The 25,279-nt window shown below is 40.7% G+C and overlaps 1 protein-coding gene across 3 annotated transcripts in view; it reads left to right on the top strand.

Annotated features, from left to right (window-relative positions):
• Window positions 1-25,279, top strand: part of filip1l (filamin A interacting protein 1-like) — a 63,962-nt gene that overhangs the window by 37,318 nt on the left and 1,365 nt on the right. For 2 of the 3 annotated variants that reach the window (XM_056370941.1, XM_056370942.1), the window contains exon 5: window positions 17,553-20,388. In XM_056370941.1, the coding sequence (XP_056226916.1) occupies window positions 17,553-20,388 (2,836 nt within the window). Of the gene's footprint in view, window positions 1-12,386; window positions 12,502-17,552; window positions 20,389-25,279 lie in introns of those variants that run through there. The other variant, XM_056370943.1, reaches the window with a different exon arrangement.

Raw genomic sequence — 25,279 nt, 5'->3', positions numbered from 1 at the left:
TAGAGTGATGAAATCACACTTTTGTCAAAGTCCAGGGGCTGATATCTCAGGACAAATGTTTTTGGGCTCGAAACTGAGCAAATCCTCCTGGCAGTGACAGAGGTGGAGAAGGGTGGGTGGGTGGGTGGTATGACTAAAGGGTGGAAAAATGGTTTAAAGGGTCTATCCAGTTTCAGGAGCCTCTCAAGGCTTAGTGAAGTGGAAGGAAGAGGAAGTATCCATGTCAGCAAGGAGACAAGTAAGGTTGGACACTAGACCCATATGAGGCTCCAGCAAGGAGCTGAGTGTGACATAAAATGTTTCATACTTGTGTTCTGGTTTCTCTGGTACAGTCAGCTGAGTATTAACAAAAGTTCTTATCCGAGTCCCACAGAAAGACACTTAGATTTTGTTTTACAGAATCCCTGTGCCAAAGCAGAGAATATCAGTGAACCGTCTCCCCTTATATCACCTATAATCTGTTTAAAAGCATCCAACAATTTAAGAAGGGTTCTTCCAGTTACAGTTTAAGCATGCCAAGGAGGAGGCACGGTATCTGTGGTTTGGACAAAGAGCAAACACAAGAGAGAATAAATGCTATGCCTGAATCTCTCTAATTTAATGTAAGTATAGCATGAGCTCATTCCAAAGGCACACTCTTTTTTTTTTTTTTTTTTTTCAAACAAAGAAAATTATGAGCTCACATTTCGACAAGCCGTATATTACAGCCAGACTTACGCTCAACCCAAAATAACATAAAAATCTGATTTAGCAGCTATTCTTTTGCCCTTGGAGCCATTTCACAGGGATTGCACTGCATCCAAATTTTAATATTACATTTTAAATGGAAGCCTTTCTCTTGCTAGGAAGGGTAAAATTAAATGCATTTTAAGGATCAAACAAAAAACTTAGTCCCAGTTAAGCAGAACTGCTGAGCGGCCAACAGTCTGAAACTGCTGTTGCATTAGAAATGCATGCATAAAGAAATGGAGTTTTGCATTGTCAGAAAAATAATTAGACCTGCATAGTATTTGCAAAACATTCCAATCTGAGAGCAACTTTCAAATTGAATAGAAAATCACCAGTAAAAATGTAGGAAACAGGGTGCATGTGATTTATGTGTTGTTTCATCCAGTAAAGGTTGTAACGATGATATAAAAGCTGTTTGCGTTTGCTTTTATTAATCTGTATACATTAACAGGAAACAAGTATTCTTTGGAAATTGTTAAACTCACTGTCAATGTTTCAAAACACAGGGGGAAAAAAAGAAGACAGAAGTGTACGTAAAGATCCAGGCAACTACGCCAACAGATGTTTTTACATTTTTTTTTAAATATCTTGTAAAACCTCTCAAGACTAGGCACCCTGCCAGAGCTAATTGCACTAAAAGAAAAGAAAATCACCATCAATCCTCATCATCACTGGAAGTCAGTGGACAAAGCTAAAACTCATAACCCTCAGTGCTAAAATGCCTCTCTGGATTCCCTCCAGATGTGAGCCATCTGTTGTGTTCAGTCACTGAGGTGAGACTAGTCGTGTCTATCCAGACGGTGACATCACCCAGAAGAGAGGCGGGCTAATGTCCAACATTCAGTCCTCTCATTAATAACACTGCTGATCCAAGCCTTTCAGGCAGCCCCTCCACATGCACTAAGGTATCCCACTGGTGCACTTCATCAACATTATAAGTATTTCTGCCACGGGAAGCCTAACGCAACCAAGAGACCTGAAAACACCACCAATACCCTGTACCACGGTGTCCCTAACATGCGCCTTTTTCTCCACTTCCCTCAGAGGTTTCAAATTTTATGGACTGGCGTGGCAAGAAGTCACGGTTAAAACAGCCACGAAAGTGTGCAAATCTGACCCGTTTAATCCAGGCTGCAGGAGAAAAGCTGACCGGAAGAACATTTGGAAAAGATATCCGTTTACTGGCTTCAGTACAAACATACTGAGATAGATTTTCTCCATTTGCCATGCTGAGCCTCTTACTAATTTACAGCACCAACCTTTGAGATTTTCACAATATTTTGCAGTTAATCACTTGAGGTACATTGTTGTCGAACTCAAATTTGTATTTTTTAAAAATTTTTTTAAAGAGGATAAAACAATTTGGGAACACATTTGTAAAGCTTCAAGTCTCTATCAACTTCTCGGGATGCGCTACTGACTGGAGCACGTTATAGATCAGTAATGCCTATGACTACTGATACGTGAATTGTATTTATTTACAAGTGGGAAAGATAATTATAGTAATTCCTATATGACATGACTGCAGCATGATGTGCCTGGCTTTCTAATGTTAACACGGATTACCATAAAACGTTACTTTTCTGTAATTTCAAATCCAATGTATTACCTGTAAATGAATTTGAATTGTAAATTGAATTTACAATTAAAGATACACGGCATAGAAAGTAGCTATTTAGTTTGCTGTATGTTAAACCTCAAACATCATCTATAAGGGATAAAGTCAAGATGTTTGCATCACCTAAATTACATGCATTCCTCTCGATGGCAGTCATTTTGTGCATTGACTAAATAACACAGGAGACAATGGGATGACACACTGCCAAGTTAAACATGTCCTTTAAGGGATAAAAATGTAGCATCGACAAATACAGATGTGGGGATGACATACAACAATCCATGAGAAACTGAAGCGATGATGTGGCAGGTAAGTGCTGTGAGCCTCAATCTGCTTTTCCTCACTTCAATTCAGAGTCAGAGACAATTTGAGGCCAGTTGCCAAATAATTGTTATAATGAAAGCTTGAACAGGAAGTGAGCAGACAATAGAAAGAACTTGTGTCCAGGATCCCAAAACCGCCGCCCAGCCGGGGTCTCATCCCGTCTGAGCACTCAGGGAGCAGAGTCAAGACACACACTCGCAGACTCAGTCCATCACAGCTCTGTCTCGCTAAAGTAAATTCAAGCGTCACACCCCACATCCCGAATCACTATCATTTACATTCCTCTCGAACACAAAGAGGTGAGCAGCGAGTGGGAGGATCCAGGGTGAGCAAGCAGCTGGCCGGTTGTGATGGAAATGGTGAGAGAAGAGCAGGAAGATAAGATGAGGGAGAGGAAGAGAAAGGAGGAAGAGAGAGAGAGGGGAAGACAAGAAAGGGAAGGACAGGGACAGAAAGAGACAAAGAGAAGAAAAGAAAGGGAGGAACAAGGCTTCTAATAAAACATGTAAAGGAAGTTGTTACAATAGGCAGTGGTTGCTGAACGGTCACAGTACTGGAAAGGTCACATTTATCAACACTAGCACTGTTGTCAATGACATTTTTGTCTATTTTTCTTTCATCAAGGTGGTATCTGATGAATAAAGCATGGCGTCCTTCTGGATTTTTCTGTATACATACATTGTAATACATCACTCTCCTACAGTATGTCTTTATTTGTTGTAGTCTGATAACATTTCTAATGTAACAGATCACCTGTCATTGCTTCTAATCACGCTAATCCCCTCACATGTGAGCCATTATTCCTGAAAAATGATGTGTCATCTGAGGTCCTGCTCTTCTATAGTACTGAACAGAGCCAAAGCGTTATGAAAGGGTTCGGATAAATGACGAATGAGGACATCTGGTGAGCTCTGACAGGGGTGTGTCATCTACAGAGAGAGACTGTGGAGGCACAAACAGAGAGAGAAAGAACAGACGGACTTACAGAGATGGTGGATGGAAGATAGAGGGATCAGGAGGAGAAGTTATTACAGAAACACACAGAGAAGAGATAGGAAGATAGAAAAATCTAAAGCCTCTCGTTTTAGATACATAAAGCTCCAGCTATGTATGAGTTATGCCATGAATTAGTAAAAATAGATACAGGGAACACACATTCCTTTACACACTGATTACATTGACATGAGTACTCGGTAGAGTTACAGTTATTTGGATTAGATGAGGACACAAATGTGATTTTATGCTGCATTCATTTGAGATGGAAATTTCCATCTGAACCAGAAACTAGTAACTGTTGAGGTTTTGCCTTCAGCAGAATGTTTTATGCCAAGATGGCAGTTCAACAGTCTTTTAATGTTAATGTTTTTATCGTGTATGACCATATTTATGTGCAACACCACAGCAGAGTATTTCTGCTCAGCTCTGACAATAGTTCCAGATGAGTTTTAAACCAGCTTTGTAGAACCCAAAACTCCAGATTTATGACAAATCATTGACAATCTTGTCTGAATAACTCGGCTAGCCACGTGCAACAGTGGCACAACAGGATACAAACAATAAAGATGGAGAACACTGTTCTGCCAGCTGAACACCTACATAGATAGAAATTCACACACGGCATGATGGTGATTACTACCTAAATGCCAAAAGTGTGTTTTCATGTCTGTTACGTAAACCTCCTCTTTGCCTAAATTGTTGCTCTGCAGCTCATTGACACCCTCCTCTGATCCTCATGCATCACAGCCTTTGGATGTGTCCCCTTAAACAGGCCAGTGCTGAAATAGCAATGTGATGACACCCCGATCAGTGGAGTGGAGTTTTTCCATTAATGCAGTTGTGAAAGGATGACCAGATTAAGAAACTCATTTCCTGTGTTTAAAGATGCTGGACATTGTTTGTAGATAAGTCAGAGAATGAGTAAATGAGCTGGATATCTAAGTAGGAGTTGGATACACAGTGCTGATGGCAGAATTCCCTCTCTTGCTGTAGGTCTAACAGAAGTTTGTTTGTCCTAACTGTTCTCTAAATGTGTGTTGGAAAGCGTAGGTGGTTAAACTCAAAACTATATTAGCTCAGAGAGATGCTACATGCGTGTCCTTAAAACCCTGCTCCATACGCTGGTGGTCACACTGTAATTTTTCTAGGCTGAACCAGCACTTAGAATTGTACGCTCCTTCTTAAACACAGACTCGGCACTGAAAGCTTTGAAGTGCAGTTATCTTAAACCGTGTAAATACACCCTTTGTTTTGGTGCAGGCTGAGGGGCTGATTAGGACAGAGGTGAGGCTGGGGTGTGGATGTTGCCCCTGGGAAGGCAAACATTAAGAGATTAGGTGGCGGTTGAGCTTAGTGAAGTGCCAGCTTCATCCTATTTATTAATCACTTTGCAAAACCATGTAGAGGCAGGAGCATCACGAGATGTGAAACTACAGCTTTTATGGCTCAAAAAAAAAAAAGATTAACAGGAAGATCTATAAGCGCACAGGCGGGAAAAATGGCAGTGAGCATTTCAGGCCTTCGGACGTGATGGTTTGAGAAATCTCCAGCTCCTTGAAATCTGATTAGAGAGCAGCTTTTGTACACATCCACTGTCTTGAGATTAATACTAATCCATCAGGAAACCATCAAAGAGTCTCTGGAGGAAGATCCACCCTGCTCACCTGACAGCTGCACAGATTAGTGTGTTTTTGTACACCTCCGTTCTTCCTGAGTGAACTTTGAGTGACGTTACGAGATCCTGTGTTCTATTGTGTAGCTATTGTCATTGTTAGAGTGGGGTGTGAAGTCTAATGGCAGTCTATGCAAACGTTACCCAACGCAACATCGGCAGTTCCAGGATCACTAACATAAACTCATCCAACATATCTAACAATCCGATTTTATATAATTTATAAATAATATACAGTTTGAGCCAACACACACACACACACACACACACACACACACACACACACACACACACACACATCTGGAACATAGTGGTGGTGTTGATGACAGCTGCTGCTGAGACAGATGGAGTGAATGAGGTGTCTCAGGGATGATAATTTCACGTCAGTTGTTGCTCATTTCTATTTTCCAACCGTGTCTCCCAGAAACTTCATTTATACAGTAATGAATTGTTTTCTCACTTATGTTGCAGTGACAAACTCGAACCAAACAAAAGCACTTTGGTAGAGGTTAGTAAAGCGTGTCATTTCAGTTAAATGTTAATAAACAGGCCAAATCTCACGTCGCTGCAGATTTTTCTGTATTAAACCAGACCAGGCTCCTTCCCTCACCTTAACCTGGACTAATGAACTGACCAGATACATTAATCAACAACATTTCCTCATTATGTTAATAGAAAACATAAGCTGGTCAGCATTATATTTCCTGTACATTAGTTGCATATGAAGGGAATTTCTCAAAGAGATCGCTGCATTTTCATGTTTTTCTAAAGCTCCTGCTCTGAAATGGTCCTTCACCACATGTGACCACCTCTGTGTCTGAAGTCTACGATACATTATGTAAAGCCAGCTGGTGCCAAGCTCTTGCCGTACAGTACATGTAATGGCTGGTGGTTGAAGTGTGGCCTTGGGGCTTTGAAATCTACCACATTTGTGCAAACAGTGATCGCAACATCCTCCTTAAGTGTTTGCGATTTAAATCCAAGTCCACAGGGCTGGAGGGGTAATGATTATCAGCTGTACCAATTGTGGGCAGCAGACACACGCCTGCTTTGTCGACTTTGCACACGCACATACACACACACCCTGATACTTCTGCGCACCTCTCTTAATTTCTCATTCCCAGTGTGACTCTTTGTTAGACAATAGCTGTTGTGAGCCTGTAAATTACAGCTTGTCTGCCTGGTCCAGCCCTTCAATCTGAAGCCGCATGATTGATTCACGCCCATAATCTTATATCACTCTATGGCGGGATGACGTGTTTCATTGGTTATGCGGTTGGGTACAGACAACTATTTGTTCTTATCACTGGAGCTGATGAAGAAAAAACAAAAGATTACTCTCTCAAGAACTAAGAAAAATGAGCTGTCCTGTACCTTTACCACGCCGAAACAGTTTGGATGAGTAAGGTTGCGCTCATCTGTTGTTAATGGTTTCATATATATATTTTTTGTAATTACATGAAAACAGCTGAACACAGACAAAAATCTCGAGATGTAAGTGAAAAAAGTGAACAAATCTGTGGGTGTCTTAAGGATTCATGAGACTGTGAAATCTTATGTAAGAGTAAAAGTGAGTAATGGAGACAGGTACAGACGCTGAGACTCAACAGAAAAGAAACATCTTTTTGTAGTCAAATATTAATAATGGTAGTTGACTGATCTGTAAAATCTCCTCTGAAAAACGTAAGTTTGACCTATTTCAAGAGAAAAGTTGATATGTCATATTCTAAGTCAGAAAATAACAGTCTTTTTAACATTAGCATCAAATTTCAGTGAAGGAAAATCTAAAAACTACTGCGAGTGAAGAATCTGGAGAAGAAAAATAACCCAATAAAAAACATTTTACGCTTTTAGTGCTACAAAACTCCAAGGTTACGCCTGGCAGAGAGAGGGGGTGAAAGGTCAAGGGCACGTACACACACCTTGTGACATGGGGTGCATTGACTAAAACGACAAAAGCTAGAATAAAAGGTTGAGTTGTATAAAGAACGGAAAAGAAAATGAGAGAATGTAAGTTAAATAGGGAAAACACAAACACAGATGAGTCAAGTCCACCTTTAACAGGCAATTACAACTATTTGGACTCTACAACATGTCATTGCAACAATAAGCAAAAGGTCTTCAGCCAGAGAATGGCCATAAAATCTGAATTTGGCCATAAAAGGCCAGCAAATGTCCACATGAGAGTTTTTAGCCTGGCAATCAAAATCATGTTCCATTTTAACAGCGGAGCTCATGCTGAGGCCCAGGCCGAGATCAGAAACAAGACACGGACAGAAAAAAACAGAGGTGGTGGATAAAGACAGAGAAAGACTGAAGGAGAGAGAGAAAGACATGAGAGGGGGACAGGGGATAAAAGAAAAACAAACAGAAAGAGGAACATGGAGACAAAGTCACGAGTGGATTAAAAGAGAGACAGAGCAAGAGATAGACTTGGAGAGGGAGAGGAGGGAAGGAGACATATGGATTTGATTACAAGGCGATGATGTCATGCATGTATGTCAGGTAATCAGCCCCTGGGCTGTGCGTATCGCACAAGCATGTGCGTGTCAGTGCCGAGTGTAAGGGGGCAAGACCGGGCCTCGTCTGTGGCGGATGCAGGGAGACAGTTTGTCTGATGTGCAACAGAAATCACACTCTGCAGAGGGTGAGTGTGTGTCTTCATCTCTGACTGTCTGGTTCTGCAGCCTGCAGACAGTTGATCAGATCATTAACTCACACATTTAGCTATTGGGCACAGACATGCATTCACTCCTGTAGCTCTCACACAGGTAGCAACACTTCTTCCACTCTGCGATGTCTCTCGCTTCCAGCTGGTTTGGACATTAATGGTTTTCAAGATTCATGCCTCAAATGAGGTACCAGCCAGCACGCACATGCACACACACACACACACACAACTACAAACTCTAACATGTGTCTTTGCCTGGACGCATTCTTAACACTTTAATGTGCTCATATGACAGCTGTACTGTAGTGGGAAGTATCAGAAATCAGGGATATCCCATATCATGTGTTCACTCACATATCCTTAACAGTAGAAGTCAAGTCTTTACGCGAGGATTAAGACCTTGTATTGGTGTGAACGTGCTGCTACAGGGATTAGTGAGAAGACGAAAAGACGAAATACAATCCAGAAAAGTCCAGTTTCAATGTGAAGTTTTCCATAAAATCTGGAATAGAAAATGCAAGTTAATGAGCATTTCCTGTTGCGAAACTTAGGTGGTGGGTGATTTTTAAGCATTGCAGAAAAAGTGCAATGAGATGGTGTAACAAAAAGAGCAACAGTCCAACCACAAACCAAATAATATGTGTAAAAATGTAATGCAACTCTGCAATGTTGAAAATGAGCATTTACAGGTGACTAGAAATACATTTATGGATCTATGAGTTCGATGAGACACCACATATGACAGGACCCCAGTCAAACTGGAAACTTTGCAATTATAAGGTAGGCATCCTAACCGCCAGGCCACAAGGATGCCCTGAGGCAGCTTTTTTTTTTGACTCAGTTACAATGTTAGTCTGAACAAAGCCCGAGAGAACAGTTCACAATTGTAACGGGACTAGTTTCTCCGATCACAAATCGTTTGCTGCCTCATAAAGTAGGTGCATTCATTCATTCATCTGTGTAGCTCATGTTTTGTCATTTGTACTTTTGGAATTTCCAGCTCTGAGGAACACGCTGAAATGCCGGAAGACCGTGCCTCAGGATTTAACAACTGCCTTTCCGAACCGCACACGTTGCTCATCCAAACCAAATCCCAAACCTCTACATTCTTCAGTGTATTGTCAGCGATATAGTCATCCCATGGAGGTTACATAATATGTCTTCATTTCCCCACTATTTGTCATTTGGCAGAGGCTTGTCACAGCAAACATGTTTGTGTGGCCTGCTCTTGTGTTTGATCCATAACATCTGTTTCAAGTGTACAGTACTCAGAGCCCTGAATATGTCCAGATCCAGAAATAGAATCTAATTTTGGATGACCGAATTGTTTGTTCCAAGAACAAACAATTTGTTGCAGGGAAAAAGGGAGAGAACACAAAACTAAAATACATCATAGTTTATAGCTGGAGCTCAGTGGGCAGTTGTTGGACTCCTTGACACTGAATGACACTGTGATTGTGAAATGTGAAGTGTGTTTTAAACTTTTTGCAATCAATCCTGCTTTACCCAAGAGCACTACAGTTCACCAAGTCCCCATAGCCTTGTGGCAAAGCATTACAGTGCTACTTAAAAGACTTTTGAGTGTTTCAGGGAAAAGTCTCTGGCAGAAGTCAAGTGGACACAGGAATTGGTTTCTCTGAGGAGCGAGAGCGAGAGACAGAGTCGAGACATCAGTCTCAGCAGGAAGCTCAACCATGCCATTCTGGTTGTGCTGCCAACTCCTCCAGCCTCTGATCCTCTGGCCTTTAGCTGTCAACAACACATGTGACAATTACCATACGGCGCTTAAAGAAAAGTCTACCCCATCACTCTGTTCAGTGTATTCAATATCAAGTATAAGACTTGCTCTATTCCCCAAACAAGATCAATCTTGGTGAGTTTACACGGGCAACATGGTGAGTTCCTGACCAAAAACAAATGGTATCTTTGGCTTCTATCAGTCCTGCGAGCACAGATTGGCCATCCAAACTTTTTCACACAGCCTCATTCATTGTCTTCCAACAACAGCCTCCACCAATTGGTTAAAAACGCTCTGATCAATGACAGTTTCTTTTAGTATATAAGTCGTCCGAACACATGTTTTCGGTTTATTTGCGAGTCATGTCTGGCTCCCGCTGCGATTCACGAACTCTGCTCCATCTGCCACTAAAACCAACTGACTGCGAGTCGCAGTGTGTATGCTGGCATCGGTTGCATTCGTCAGCAGTTTGGGAACACAACCGATTAAATTTTGCTTAGAAATACGCTGTTGGTCAAAGATGGGAGATGGGAGATGATACGTTTCACATTTCTGGACTGAAATGTTGCTCAGAAGTTGGTGAAGCTGGTTGGTAAAAGCTTGTGGACTCAATCTGAACACGCTAACCTTGTTTCCTATCATTATTGTACGTCTGTTATGTAATTACACCCTTTAAAGCCAGACATTAATGACAGTACAAATGGGACAACCAGAAACGTGTAATTGTGCATCACGGGGTCATGAAGTCAGATTGGATGACGTGCATTGACTGACCTCTTATGTGGATTTAATCTGCATCCCCGTGTTGGTCAAATATGTACGACATGCTTTTGTTTTGACAGAAAAGTCCTGCCGAGTTTAGCTTTAGATTAATGTAGGGAATCTCTGCTTTCCTTAGCTTGGTTGGTAAAGCTCGTAACATTTAGCAACAGTGACCTCAGCCATTGTGAAGCCATGACATATTTTATTTAGCGGGCAGGAGACAGGAAGAGTCTTGCCCTTGTTATTCCCTTACACTGCTGGGATCACTTATAACTATAAAGTACTGCCTCAAGCGGGTAATGACAGAATACACTTTGTGTTTTCATACACTGATATGTATATGTGACTAATTTGCAGTCTTTTTGTATGTCATGGATTGTTGCCTTACAAACATGAGGTCGTGTTGTTCTTGCGCCGTATTTGTCAGGAAGTGTTTAAGTCACTCGCCCATATGTGTGTGCACTGTGCAGTGTCACCAGTCCCATTGTTTGAATAAACTGGGCACTTTTCTTTCACAACAATAAAAACACTGACAGCTCCCTGAAAAATCTCTATAAAATTTGCTGCCATCATATGACAATTGATGACGCACGATGTTGAGACTTTTCAACGATGGAATTAGTCACCAGCTGTAGTTGGAGAAATGTACGAGTTAGGTAAGAGAAATCTGATAATCAAAGTTAAGACAGAAGCATTGTGAACTGAACAATGTGCCACTGATAAAGAGAAATGTGTGCTGGCTTTAACAATGATTATACTCCCACATGATAATCCATTGTTTTGTTTGTGGAGCCATTAGCTTAAAGCCACTTTTACACCCACAGGTAAGATGTTTACTCACCCAGCCCTCCCCTCACACATTCTCACAGTGTTCAATGCAAGATGCATAATAGTAGTGGAAAGTAACAACATACTTAGGTTCAGTTTAGTGTAGTTTTTACTATTGTAATCCACTTCATTTCATAGGGAAACTTGTACTTTTGTACTCCACTGTAATTGTTTGACATTTCTAATAATTTATTAGTTAGCAGATAAAGATCATTTTATAAAATATGACCCATTGTCACAAATTGGTTTAGTTAAAATTAGCTCCATTACAACCGAAGCTTCAACATGTAAGGGCTGCTCACATGTTGAGGTATTATTAAAGACATAGTTCATATTTTGAGAAATATGTTTTTTTGCTTTCTTGCAACAAGTCACATGATGTGATGGACACCACTCTCATATAGCATTCCTTCCTGAAACTATAAATGGCACAGCAGCGAGTAGCTATTGGCACTCCGTGATTTCAATCAGCAACAACATATTACTAACAAACCATTTGAAACCAGTGAAACTGTCAAAATGTCAGGGGATCTCTCAGGTGTGGGCCGGGAATATACATTTCACACGTCAAAGATATGTGTTACATGCCTTGTCTTGTTCTTCAGTATTGGACTCAATTACAAATCCTCATCCAAGAATTTCTTATTAACTTTGCAAGCCGATTCTTTTTTCCTCCCTCCTTGGCTGAATAAATGACTTAAGTTGACAAGAGCCAGAAGGAAATACTGTAACTTGAACTCCCCGTCTCTCCTCACCTACTTCCCTGCCTCCGGAGCAGTGACAGACCGGGCAGATATTTCACACATTACATACGTCAACAAAAACCTTTCCCTCTCCTCTGCCATATCCTTTAGTTAAACAGTTACTTCAGGAGACTCGCTCAAACACTCAGACACGAACACACCGCACACTCACACAAACGAGCAAGCACACCCCCTTCTTGCAAGCCTCTGCAATGCAAAGCTCCATATAAGGACATGTTGATGATGTAATGGTCCATAGGCAGGGAGCACATCCCTTATTGTTTGGTCTGACTGCAGGAATGCCCACATTACAGCTACTAAGAGAGTGAGACACACACACAGAGGAAGAGTTGAGGGTCGGGCGTTGTACGGCAAGATAATGAGCTTATGGCAGTGAAGCTGGGAAAGCCTCTGGCACAGGTAGGCACACTGAACATTATTACAAAACTCTACATTTCGGGGAAAAACTTTCAAAACTTTTATAAGAGTTGCCGATCACTTCATTGGCTTGGAAACCAACAAGTGTCATACTGTGTTTTTAATGACACTTCTCTTCAGCGTTTCTGTTTTTTGTGTATTTACTGCAAATTACTTACAACTGGTCTAAGATGTTAAAATTACTCAGGAGAATAATGTTTTTCCAAGTCAGCAAGTTTTAAATTCTTTAAAATGTATTTAATTATATATATAAACTGTGGTGGGAACTTCATTAATGTCTCGAAGCAAGGGACTGTAACTCACTTTAATTTCACTTTCATTTAATTAAATATTACGTACTCCTAAAGAAATGCTGAAACACATTTTGATTCATCATTCAGAAACTGAAGAAGTAGCTATTCCAACATGCTTACGGAGAAGTCGGACACACTGGTCTGCCATTGCAAACTTGACCAAAGACATTAACTATTTAAACAGTGATGAGGCTTGGATCTGAATCTCAGAGGAAAGACATGTTAAGCATGTCCCATTACGTACGATGTAATAGAATTGTACAGGAATTTGTCAAGGTCATAATAGTGCATAAATAGTGACTTAGTTTCACACAAGATACTAAAAATTTATCATGCAAGAATAATTGTATCCTATGTGTAAAGAGGAGCAAAAAGTCTGTATAGATAGTATGTTAAATGTGTATATGTGAATTCCATCAGTTTCTTAGCATAAAAATCAAGAGGTATTTTTAGCTATTAAGAACATCTGAAGGATCATTATTGTCAGATGACTCTAGTTCTTCTCTTTCCTGTTAAACTGGTAATCAATACAAAGTACCTTATTTAAATATGAGATATAAAGCTAATGCTTCTTACTCTTATAAAATTATTGCTGCTGGCACAGAAGTTAATTATGTCATTGAAATTAAGAGTCATCTCAAGAACTTCATTGCATAAAACAGCAGCTATGTTTTAAGGACTGAATTATCTGTGGTATTAAAATACTGAATGGGAGGTTTCAAGTGGCAACATTTCCATAATGTATATTCAGGATTTTGGAAATATAGTCCAATTTATTCCCACATAAAAAACCCACATTGTTTTAGAACAGTCAAACCTAGGCCTCTTGGTAACACACTGCTCCATTAACCATATTGCCACAGCCAGGAAGTTAATAAATATCAGTGCTACATATTTTACACATGTTGATTGCACTCCGGGGACAAATCACTTAGCCTGTGTGGACTTAAAATACAGTCCATGCACTGCATTAATCACCGTCCTCCCTTCAAACTCTGTCACACAGGAGGGCATTCAGCCCACCATCTACAAGTCTCTGTTAAAGCAGTGGTGGTCATGTGTGTATGCACATGGGTCCGTACATATATAACCTAACCACTTGTGGTTAGGAAATGGCACAGCAGCAGTGACATATGGAACATGCAACACAGCTTTAAGCAGCGGGTGAGCCACAGTTTCCAGCTTCAGGAGCCACGTAAAGAGAGGGAAGCCCTCTGTAGAGCTGTAATGTGTGCTGGTGTGGCTAGTTGTAACTCCCTTGAAGGTTTCCTTTTCTTTTTAAATGGCATTCATGTAAAAATAAAAAAAATATATTTGCAACAAAGCCAGACACAATCCTGTAAAGTTAAGATAGCCACTTTAGCGCCCTAACCCACCAAATCACTCTGTGCAACCCATTTTTCCATGAAACATTAAGGACCCGCAGTGGTGATCATGCAGCTGTTTTCAGGGTAACAAGACTGACATTGGTGCCTGTTGCAAAAGTTGGACAGGCTGCAGAGTGGGTGGTAAGGTGCCTTGTAATGTTGATAACCATGAAACGGTTATGTCACCAGCTTTATGCAGCACTTCACAATTTATTCCTCCAAAATAATCTTCTTTCAAGCTGTGCGGATGTCTCCATAAAAGGGCTGCTTTGTAACGACGAAATCTGGACAAGTGCTATATGGATCAGCTGTATTATTTGTGTTCCCTGAAATGCCTAAGGCAGCTGCTTCTACTGACTTACATTAGATGGCGAAAGCTGGTCAGTTGAGCTACTACTACTCATTAAGTGTGGTTGGTCTCCAACATTAGTTAAGGGTCAGCTGCAGGATTGTACTTTTTCACCAAAGGTCCCTGCGTCTAATGTCCCCCCATCTATAAAACATGGAGCCTTGCAAATCTGCTCTAAATTATATCTAACAACAAAAATGGTCTCAGATGTGGCTATTTTGGCCAAATACCCTCATCTATGTGTGTGTCCTTGATGAGAAAAAGTTCAGGAACAGATATGGATCAACATTTCCTTATGTGCCACAAAGTGCACTGGGAATAGAACAAAATAGTCCCACAGTGGGCTAGAAGTGATTTCACTGCATACAAGCCATGCAGTTTCCTCTCAAAGGACTTGCTTTTATTAATGTAAAGTGCGCTTACATACAGTATCCAGCTCAGGAGTATTTAAAGACAGAGTGATAGACATAGTTTCCAGTGCTGCTAGGGAACAAAGTACATTTTCTCTTTCTATTTTGGCTGATGACATCACAAGAAAAACAGTGGGGAGTGAGATAAGAGATTGAATAAACAGTGATTACAGGCGGCAGGCTAGTTTGCAAGAGAGATGTCTGCTTGTTTCACTTAACAACGCACTGCTTCTACATGTACAATCCACTAAAAGAAAAAACGTCATTTTTCAATACATGCATGTTTCTAGACAAGGCAGGCATGTTTGTTCCTTGAATGACAGTCCTTACACTTTACAAAGTCCTTTAAAAAGTATAAAAGATAATTAAAATATGTTATCAACTATTTCAAGAGCCAGGATATAACAAGGGCAAACTGTAAGTCAACAAAGCTAGGCAGAAAACAGTCTGAGCACCTGGAATATTCACAGACCTTAAAATAAAAATGGGTCTACAGTAGTTTCTGGTGGTTTAAGGTTTGGTTTACAGTATCTGCTGAAAATCATTATGCCTAAAATGATGGAATAGCAGCCCTGTTAATACAAAATGTAAGTGGTGGACGAAGTATTCAGATCTTTTACTTTAAGTACATAAATATTAGCATCAAAATATACTTAAACTACTAAATGTAAAAGCACTTATGAAGCACAAGGTCCCGTTTCAGAATGAGAAATATCATATTATCGGATCATATTTGCATTAAGGTGTAAGTGTTAGAGCTGGTGATGATGCATCATTATGAAAAATGCATTTTCCCTTTCATCAGGAAGCAGTTTACAGGAAAAAAAAAACTTTATCATAATTTACAGCAAAATTCATGATAATTCGTTATTATAGTATATTTGCTTCTTCAAACATGGCCTCAACAATAAACGCCGACGTCTCCTAATTCAACCAAGCCACACTGATAACGAACTCTTAATTATTATGCATTTCCTAACAATATTTTATTGAGTGCTGTATGGTCTGGATCTAAGTACAACACACGGATCCAGTTACGTGTCCCCCCTTACCTGCTCCCACCCATTAGCAGCTACTGAAGAAAGAAAAGACATACACTCTACTGCTGAGAAGGGTCCCACCCTACCACGCTTACATCATGGCCCACAACCCCAGTGTACATGTGGAATTAGTGATCCCTGAGAGTGTGCGTTTGTGTGTGTGTGGGGATTTCTGTATAAACTCTGTGGGGCTGTAATTGCCTTTGGAAGCAGGGGGAATTCCTTTAAATGTATAAGAAAAAACGGGGAGGGTAGGTGGCGGTGGTTTTTGTAGGGAGGAGGAGGGTTGGTAGTAGAGGAACCCCTTAATTAAAGGATTGTTCCATGCCAGTGGGCCATCTGTGTGGAAATGCCTGGCAGCTGCGCACACAGCAGTCATAACATCCCTTCCCTTGGGGGTGTAGACACTTTGGCCCGGTAATGTATGTATATGCCAGACGCACTGACCCCGGCTGCACACTGTACTTAAAGCACTGCATCCAATGGCACACGTGTCATGTACCTTGACATCATTTTAGTACATCTGGGTAACGTACGTATATACAAATATAAGACACAGTTAGTTGTGAAATATAAATATTAAATATGCTTTAGACTGCCATTGGTTTTTGTAGGATGTATATATAAATTCTGACAGTAATTTTATTAAATGTTCAGACAAGAAATGTTGCTTACACTCTAAAATGAATACATATCACTTAAACTCTGCGCAGCTCACTTTACTTCTTATCCATTGAAAGGATTTTGCCCTTCAGTTATCCTCTGACTTGCGCAGTCTATGAGCACACTAACCACTCAAATACACAGTTTATGATGGGCACATGTTAGATGAAAGAATGCTGCATAAAACACCAATAACTTCAACAAAATTCATCCTGGTCAGCAACATCGTGGTATTTTGCTAATAGTATGTCACGCCTTGTCTGCAGAGATCATTTTCAGAGGTCAACGTCAACATTTGGCTGTGTGTCAGTCTTTTCCCCTAATTTCCCAGAGGACTTAACAGGTCTTATGATACACCCTTGAATACCATGGAAACTTTTAGAAATTCCCTGATTGTTAAACTAAACTAAAAAGCCTGAATATTTACAGCAGTAACTCAGGTTTCCAAACCATATGAGAATTAGTTGGCAACAAGGCAACGAAAAAAAATGAACCACAGGTATTTCAGACTACCAGCCTGAGAGAGTTAAAGTAATGATTTTTTATGATGTGTTAAATTTTCCATGACATAAAACCTTTAGTCCTCCTGAAAAACGCAGGGAAAATAACAGTGTTTATGATGTGTCATTGCTTGGAATGGACCCAATGGGGAATGACAGTGGGTAGAGTGTAGAGTTTCTCAAGCACCTTTCATATATAACATAAGCCAAAAAACAAACTGACATTTGAAGGTTCACAATGATTTTAATGGGAAGTGAATTTGTTGATGAGCATAAATAAAGAAAGTGTAACTGTAGTAGGAAAATGACTGAAAATCTTGCATATCTCGTAAACTTTCTCTACATGTAAATTATTCAATTTTGAATTGGATTTCTTGAAGATCATGTGTGCCTTGTTTTTGTTTTTTACAGGTTGAAGCTGTTAATTGATCAGGAAAAGGTGTACCAAGAACGAAAAGACGAAGAGAACAATAAAAAGGTCATAAGTCTGAAGGAGGAGCTGACAAAACTCAAGTCATTTGCGTTGATGGTTGTGGATGAACAGCAGCGTCTCACCGAGCAGCTGAATCAACAAACAGCCAAGGTCCAAGAACTGAGTGCCAGTGCTTCACAAGCCCAGGAGGAGCTGTGCTCAGCTAATGCTCGTCTGCAGGAAGAGGAGCAAAAGGTCTTTCGCCTGGAGTCTGAGCTGCGTGACCAAGCTTGTCGATACCATCAAGAACAAGAGACCATGACTGCCAAATTGACCAGCGAGGATGCCCAAAGCAGGCAGCTGCGCCAGAAACTGTCGACTCTCAGCAGGCAGCTTGATGAGCTAGAGGAGACCAACAAGACCCTGCGCAGAGCCGAGGAAGAACTGCAGGAGCTGAGGGACAAAATTAGCCGTGGTGAGTGTGGAAACTCTAGCCTCATGTCTGAGCTTGAAGAGCTACGGAAAAGGGTACTTGAAATGGAGGGAAAGGATGAAGAGTTGATCAGAATGGAGGACCACTGCAGGGACCTCAACAAGAAGCTGGAGAAAGAGGCCAATCAAAGCCGAGGCCTGAAAGCTGAAGTCGATAAACTGAACCACAGAATTATGGACTTAGAAAAATTAGAGGATGCATTCAGCAAGAGCAAACAAGAATGCAGCTCACTCAAAAGTAACCTAGAGAAGGAGAGGACAGTGTCAAAGGTTCTGACCAGTGAGCTGGAAGTCTTGAAAGTCAGGGTCAAAGAATTGGAGGCCGCTGAAACCCAACTGGGAAAGACAGAGCTGACACTGAAGGAAGATCTAACCAAGTTAAAGACTCTGACAGTCATGCTGGTGGATGAGAGGAAGGCAATGGCAGAGAAGCTAAAGCAAATGGAGAACAAGGTCCAGAACAGCACTGGCAAACTTCAGGCTGAGCAGGACAAAGTTACATCTGTTACTGAGAAACTAATTGAGGAGAGCAAGAAAGCACTGAGGTCAAAGGCTGAGCTCGAGGAGAAAATGTGCAGTGCTACAAAGGAGAGGGATGACTTGAAGGCCAAGTTAAGGGCTGAAGAGGAAAAGAGCAATGATTTGGAGTCTAAGATCAATATGATGAAGAAAAGGCTGCAATCGCTAGAGAACATAGAGAGGGAACACCTGAGGAACAAAGCAAAAGAGGAGCACATCAAAACACCTATTGCTAACCGCTTCCAACAAGAGGACAACAAAGTAAAGGATTTGACGCAGGAGGTTGAACGCCTCAGACGCAAATTAAAGGACATGAAGGTGGTTGAAGGTGATTTATTAAAAACAGAGGAGTTTGAATCACTGGAGAAAAGATTTACTAATGAGCAAGAGAAAGCTAAAGCCTTGATGGAGGAGCTGGAAATATCCAGAAAAGAACTTTCAAAGTACCAATTGGCTGAAAAGAAAGAGTGTAACCAAGAGCATGTTCTCTATAAGCGCTTGAAGGAGGAGGAGGCAAAGTCTAGTCATTTGACCAGAGAGGTAGCAGCTCTGAAAGAGAAGATTCATGAATACATGGGAACAGAGGAGTCCATTTGCCGCATGAAAACTGACCACTCCACGCTGCAAAGAAAACTGACCCAGCAGGAGGTCAGAAACAAAGAACTGGCCAGAGAAATGGAGACACTCACTAGAGAGCTCGAAAGATACAGACGATTTAGCAAAAGTCTTCGCCCTGGCATGAATGGAAGACGCTTTTCAGACCTTCATGTTTCCACCAAGGAAGTTCAGACAGACCCACTTGACCTCATGTCTCCCAACTGCAAGGCAGTGGCACCGCTGGAACGTGCTGTGGTGAACGGCAAGCTGTATGACGAGAGTGAACCTGAAGAAAATGCAAATTACAGCAATGAGCTGCAACTCACCAAATGCAGCCCATCACTCATCAATAATGTAAATAACCTAAACAACAACATGAGAAGAGCAAGAGTCCCGTTCCTTAAAAACAAAGACACTCCCCATCAGGTGAATGGCAAAATGCAGCCACGGCAGAATGGCAACCACGTCCAGCCTGGAGACGTTGTGTTGACCCACAGTCCTGGGCAGCCTCTGCACATTAAAGTAACTCCTGACCACGGACACAACACAGCGACGCTAGAAATCACCAGCCCGACCGCAGAAAACACCCAGTCATTCACCAGCACTGCTGTCATACCCACAAGTGGGGGTCCACCCAAACAGAGAATTACCATCATCCAGAATGCTTCTATATCCCCTACTGCAAAATCTATTTCCCCAACAACAAAATCTAAAGGTTCCCCTATATCCGATGAGCCATGTTCGCCAGATAGGGCCCTATCACCTTTTACTATGGCTACATACTCCAGAGCAATGACCCCAGACTCTTGTGGCTCAGTAACACCAGACAGAGCCATGTCCCCTATACAAATTGTGTCAGTCACAACTGGCACCCCTGACCGCTCCCTCTCTACGGAGCCAGTGGAGGTTGTTGGAGGGCATGCCGTCTTCCGCGTGACCCCGGAAAGGCAGAGCAACTGGCAGGTCCAGAGGTCTAACAGCTCGGGACCAAACGTCATCACCACAGAGGACAACAAAATCCACATTCACTTAGGCAGCCCCTTCATTCAGAGCATCAGCACCCCATCACAAACGCTGAGTCCATGCCACACACCTGGACTACAGGAGCAAAGAACTCAGGTGCTTGCAAATTGCAGTACTCCTACTGCCAAAGGCAACAGCAAAATCACAAGTAGCATCATGATTAAGCCCACCTCCACCCCAATCCAAAGGCCATCACAAATTACAGTAAGTAATGCCTACGACTGACCTGATAACCCCCAAAACCCTCCATCCCATCCTTTGCTAGTGAATCCTGCCCAGGAGATCCATTACAAGCTTAGACCCTTATACCCCACCACTATACCATGATACATTTACATGTCTGTTTTAATTGATTTATGAGCTTAGACTGGTGTTTGAATGTTTTCCTTTTTATTTTGGTTGGTTTGCTTGGTTCTGTGTGATTAAGTTCAACAATTGTTTGCCTGCATGAGAAAACAATACCATTTGAAAGCACTAGAAATTTTGATTTAATTCGACATAACACCAGGTTTTAACTTATGTGCACTTACTGTATTGTACTCAATGGCAAATTTGCCATATAGTCAGACTATTCACACTGATGTATCATACCAGTTTTTATACTTCATATTACACATAGTGCATTAAGATTAAGTTGTTTGATTTTCTGAGAATTAAAGTGTGCAAAAAGAAGTGTTATCTTTTAGTTTGTCATTCATGCTTGCCAATGTCATTTATTCACTAAATCCAGCATGTTTTGATTGTGTAAAATTAAAAATACTCTGAGGAAAATGCAATTAGATTGAAATCAGTTGTTTGATTTGATTTTTTTGGTGCATGCACAGTAACTTTTTAACACTTACAATCCAATGTGTTTATGTTACTAAGTATGTAGTCAAAAGATTAGTTTACTCTCTCAGATGAAAACTGTCAACACTTTGTTAGACCTAATTAAATAATACCCAAGTGGAAGAGTTGTCTGAAAAACCTTTGTGCTCATACTTTACCAGATTACAAGACAAAAAAACTGGGATTCTCACATGTGTTTGCTTGCTGGAGTTAAAATCATAGGCTGATGTCATAGTTTCTTCTTACCAGAGCACAGAAACCCAGTGACTGAGAATAAAAAACAGTGTAATGTGAACTTGAGAGTTCTCTTAAATGATACAGTGGAAACTCTGCTTTAAACCTTAGAGGGGTGCTCCATAAGGCTGCAGTGGGAGGTGAATTTTGAATTTAAAAAGATACTAGATTTTGTAGAGCTACAGTTGCTCTTGTCAGACTGGACTTTCATATGTTAGTGGTTACATTTCAGTGGACCATGAAAATGTTAGAGATTTAAAACTTTCAATTATCTTCTTGATCGAATGCACCAGACAGTGTAATGGGTGTTCACTAGATTACATTACAAGATTTCAAACTCACAAGTTTTCTAAAAGATAAATGGATCTCTCTCTGGTCTTCAACAACAGTGGTTATTAATTAAGGGCATACATCCCATCTCCCATGTTGAGGTGTCTTTACTTTACTCAATTAGTTTCATTGGGCTGGAACCCTTAGACGTCCGTTTTATTTTTCTTCCTCCAATGATTCATGTCCTTTGAAATGAGTCACCAGTACAACTTGTGAATGTTCCTCCATGTATATGCATTCCTCTACATGTGGTTTTATGTGTGCACAGTGGAAATTTTACCGCATACGTGCGATTTGTTTAAATTAGATCTGAACTGACAGAACAAGATGATGAGCGGATGGAGACTTTAAGACAGGAACAAAAGTGATGTGGGAGAGGAAGAGAGGATACAGTGGAGAGGATGTGGGATGGTTTTATCTGCTGTGGTACATGCCTCATGTTAATGTTATGTCTCAGTACAAAGCTAATGTAAAAGAACAACTTAAAGAGAAGAGTTGCTAATGAACTACTAATCAACTATGGTAGCTTGAAGCTAGAGAATTTTTAATACATACTGTACTGGTACTTCACATGCATGTCTTTACACAAGAAATCATACATTTGAAGCAGGAGTTTCAAGAAGAATAAACATAGAGCAAGCACATAAGGTATACATCTTGGGATCATGTGTGTATTCACAGATGCTGGCAGCAGGCTTTGCTGGTACAGTATATCAACAAGACCTGGTATTCTTTGCTTCATAGTCATGCAGAAAGCATATTTAGCTCAGGTTCGAGGCAATAAAGTAAAAATGCTAACAATGCATAGTTCACTAATAACCCACAAGCTCAGTTCACCATGGAAGAAGCAGCAGCCCCATTTGAGGAGAACTGTCCAAAGACATGCTGACAAAAAATATCTCTTGTGCACCAGGGTAAAAGACAGATTTGAGATGAACCACTCCTCTTCTTACCAACCAGGTCCATCCTAATTTAATAAACTCTTACATTTTCCAAAAATCATGGAAAAAACTAAATCAGAGGAGCTTGAATTAGATGAGGCAATACTCTGTAATGGACAAAAAGTAGACAAGCTTGTAGTAGACGGAGCTGAGAGCTTATGAGATCTCCAAAATTACTATAGAACAGAACCAAATCCTCAATGTCATTTAGATGGAACAAGACAACTGTTGCAAAAAAGTGGCAAACTCAACCCAAACATGCACACATACACACACAACCCAGTGTGACAATGAGGAGATGATTAAATCAAGCATTAAATTGAATGAGTGGGAAGGAGCGCAGCTGGAGAAACCGGATCCAAAGCAGTCTGGGCGTGATGAAATGATGCAGGGGCTAAACAAGATGCTATTCATTAGACCACTACTTGAGAAAGCATTCAGCAGCTGGGATTGCTGTCTGCGACCTCAATTACCCCCTGACTCACTTTAGACTTGGTCGATTCATAAACTGTACTCATCTGGCTCAGCCAGGGAAGACAGATCTGTGCACGGTATCCGTGCCAGACAGATAAAATGAGTATCAAGTGACGCACTGGAGGCCAAAGGGTTTTTCATACAAAAGTCCGCAGTGATGCTTGCTTTTGTTGGCTGACATTGAGGCTGTAATCACACTAAACACGCCGTGATACTTCTGATTAGCAGCAGCATTATTGGGGTGAAAATAAGCCATCAAAAAACAATAAACATACTCATGTAATTTTATACAATCAGCAACTGATCTGAATCTGAATGCAGCCAAGAAAGCCTAATTACAACACTGAGTGCCAGAAAGACAAGGTGTGTATCACACTGCAGGCGAAAGCGGATTTCCTCAATTTTAGCCCACAATGATAATAATCAGAGAGGAATTCGCTCACCTTGACCGACAGGCACAATAAAACCTGGGAAGGAGAATAAGCAGTGGTATGGGGACATTCTCTAAACAAAAGGCTTCGTGCTGCGTGTGAGAGCGTAGACACTGTGAAAGTAGCCTCTCTCCCACTGCAGCACAAGCACCAAAACAAACTTCGTGTTTGGTTGCCTTGGCAACAGCCGCGCCGGTAATGCAGAGTGCTGGGCAGAGGAAGTACTTAGTTGAACTCCTGCTGCACCGCTGATATATGAGAGAACAAAGCCGCACATTAAGGTCTTTCCATGTAAAATCAACAACACTCCCATGACGTGGAGCCTGTACAGATTTTCTGGACCATTAGCTCTGTTGAAGCATAGGCCCCACTTATTCTGAAATTTATACCCTGTATGAATATTTAAGGACATAGTTCACTGCAGATTTTTGTTAATTCTCAAAAACCTCAAGCCACACATGAACATATCCAAGTGCTTTTCTCAAGTTAGAGCGAGAGGTTTGGTGCTCAGTGTGTTGCTTGGGAATAAAGTCAATGGTGTGAAGTAATGAAACATATGGAAATGCGCAGAACTTACTCAGCTGCAGAGATCTAGACCAGATCAATGACACATTTTGTCAAAGAGAGAGATTCTAATGAACACCAATTCTAAAATGCTGCAGTGAAAATAATCCAAATTGATTATTTGGGGGAGTGTACAAGGGCATCTTGTCAGCTCATTTTGCAAAATGAAATGACCTTTTCCAAAAGTCAACACTGAGAAAAATGAACACCCAAGCAGTGAAGATGTAAATTAAAATGTTACAATGTGCCAAATATTTTGACAACTTTGAAGAAATGAACTGCCTGGTGACTACTGTCAGAGTCATTTAGTCTCTGGAGCACACAGAGAGACTCAGACACTGATTGCTCATTTGCCTGGATGCTCAGAAGATTCTTAAAATTCTTAAATGTGTGATTGATGAAGCTAATTTAGACATATCGAGACACATATGCAATCTAAAAACATGAAATCAGAAGAACATTTTCTAGAAAGGTCAACATCCCAGAAGATGAAGATGCTGACAGCAAATGTGGTTTACATTGCTTGTATAAGTAAATGTATGAGGTGTTTATAAAATTCACTGTATCTTGCTCATGAATTTGCGAGTAAACAAAATGTACTACAAATGACTGAGGAGTGTATATGGCTCGGTGTGCCAGATGTTGATTGAGTTTCTCAAACCTGTGGAAACATCTTATCAGAGAAATTGTAAACAGGATATGTTTTCTCCTGTACAAGCACCAATCCAAAAGTGATGTACCTCAGTATGCTGGCACGCTGCTGTGCATGTAAACACGCTGATTAAAACCTGATTGCACAGTAAGCGGAGCAGTGAGTTGTTTGAGAATCTGAGAAATGTGATGTTTCCCAAGATAATTCCTTTTCTTGTTTGTAGTATTATGCTGCAAAAAGAGCCAAACATTGGTTTCTAAGCAACATAGTCACACTGTTTTTAATACTGGGATGCAATGGGGCTATATTAGGGGAACAATGAAACAAAACTATACAATATATAAATATATATTTTCCCTCTATGATTGGTTGATCACGAAAATAGTTTCAGATCAATTGTTTTCTCATTGGTTAATTATTCCAGCTTTACACGTTTCAACTTATTTGAGTTTTTCTTCAGGAAAAGCACACATACTGAATGATGCACAAAAGACACATGAACTGAAACCCTAACAATGTATTTCATATTACACTGAACATGTAATAATATGCAACGTTCTTGAATGGATGTTATGCATTTCCACAGCCCCCTATTCACTGGGAACATTAGATCCAATCTTAATATTTCACAGGGCAATTAC

The sequence above is a fragment of the Seriola aureovittata genome, chromosome 24 (genome assembly GCF_021018895.1).
Source record: "Seriola aureovittata isolate HTS-2021-v1 ecotype China chromosome 24, ASM2101889v1, whole genome shotgun sequence".
In the NCBI taxonomy this organism is placed as follows: Eukaryota; Metazoa; Chordata; class Actinopteri; order Carangiformes; family Carangidae; genus Seriola; species Seriola aureovittata.
This window is presented reverse-complemented; position numbering and strand designations above follow the sequence as displayed.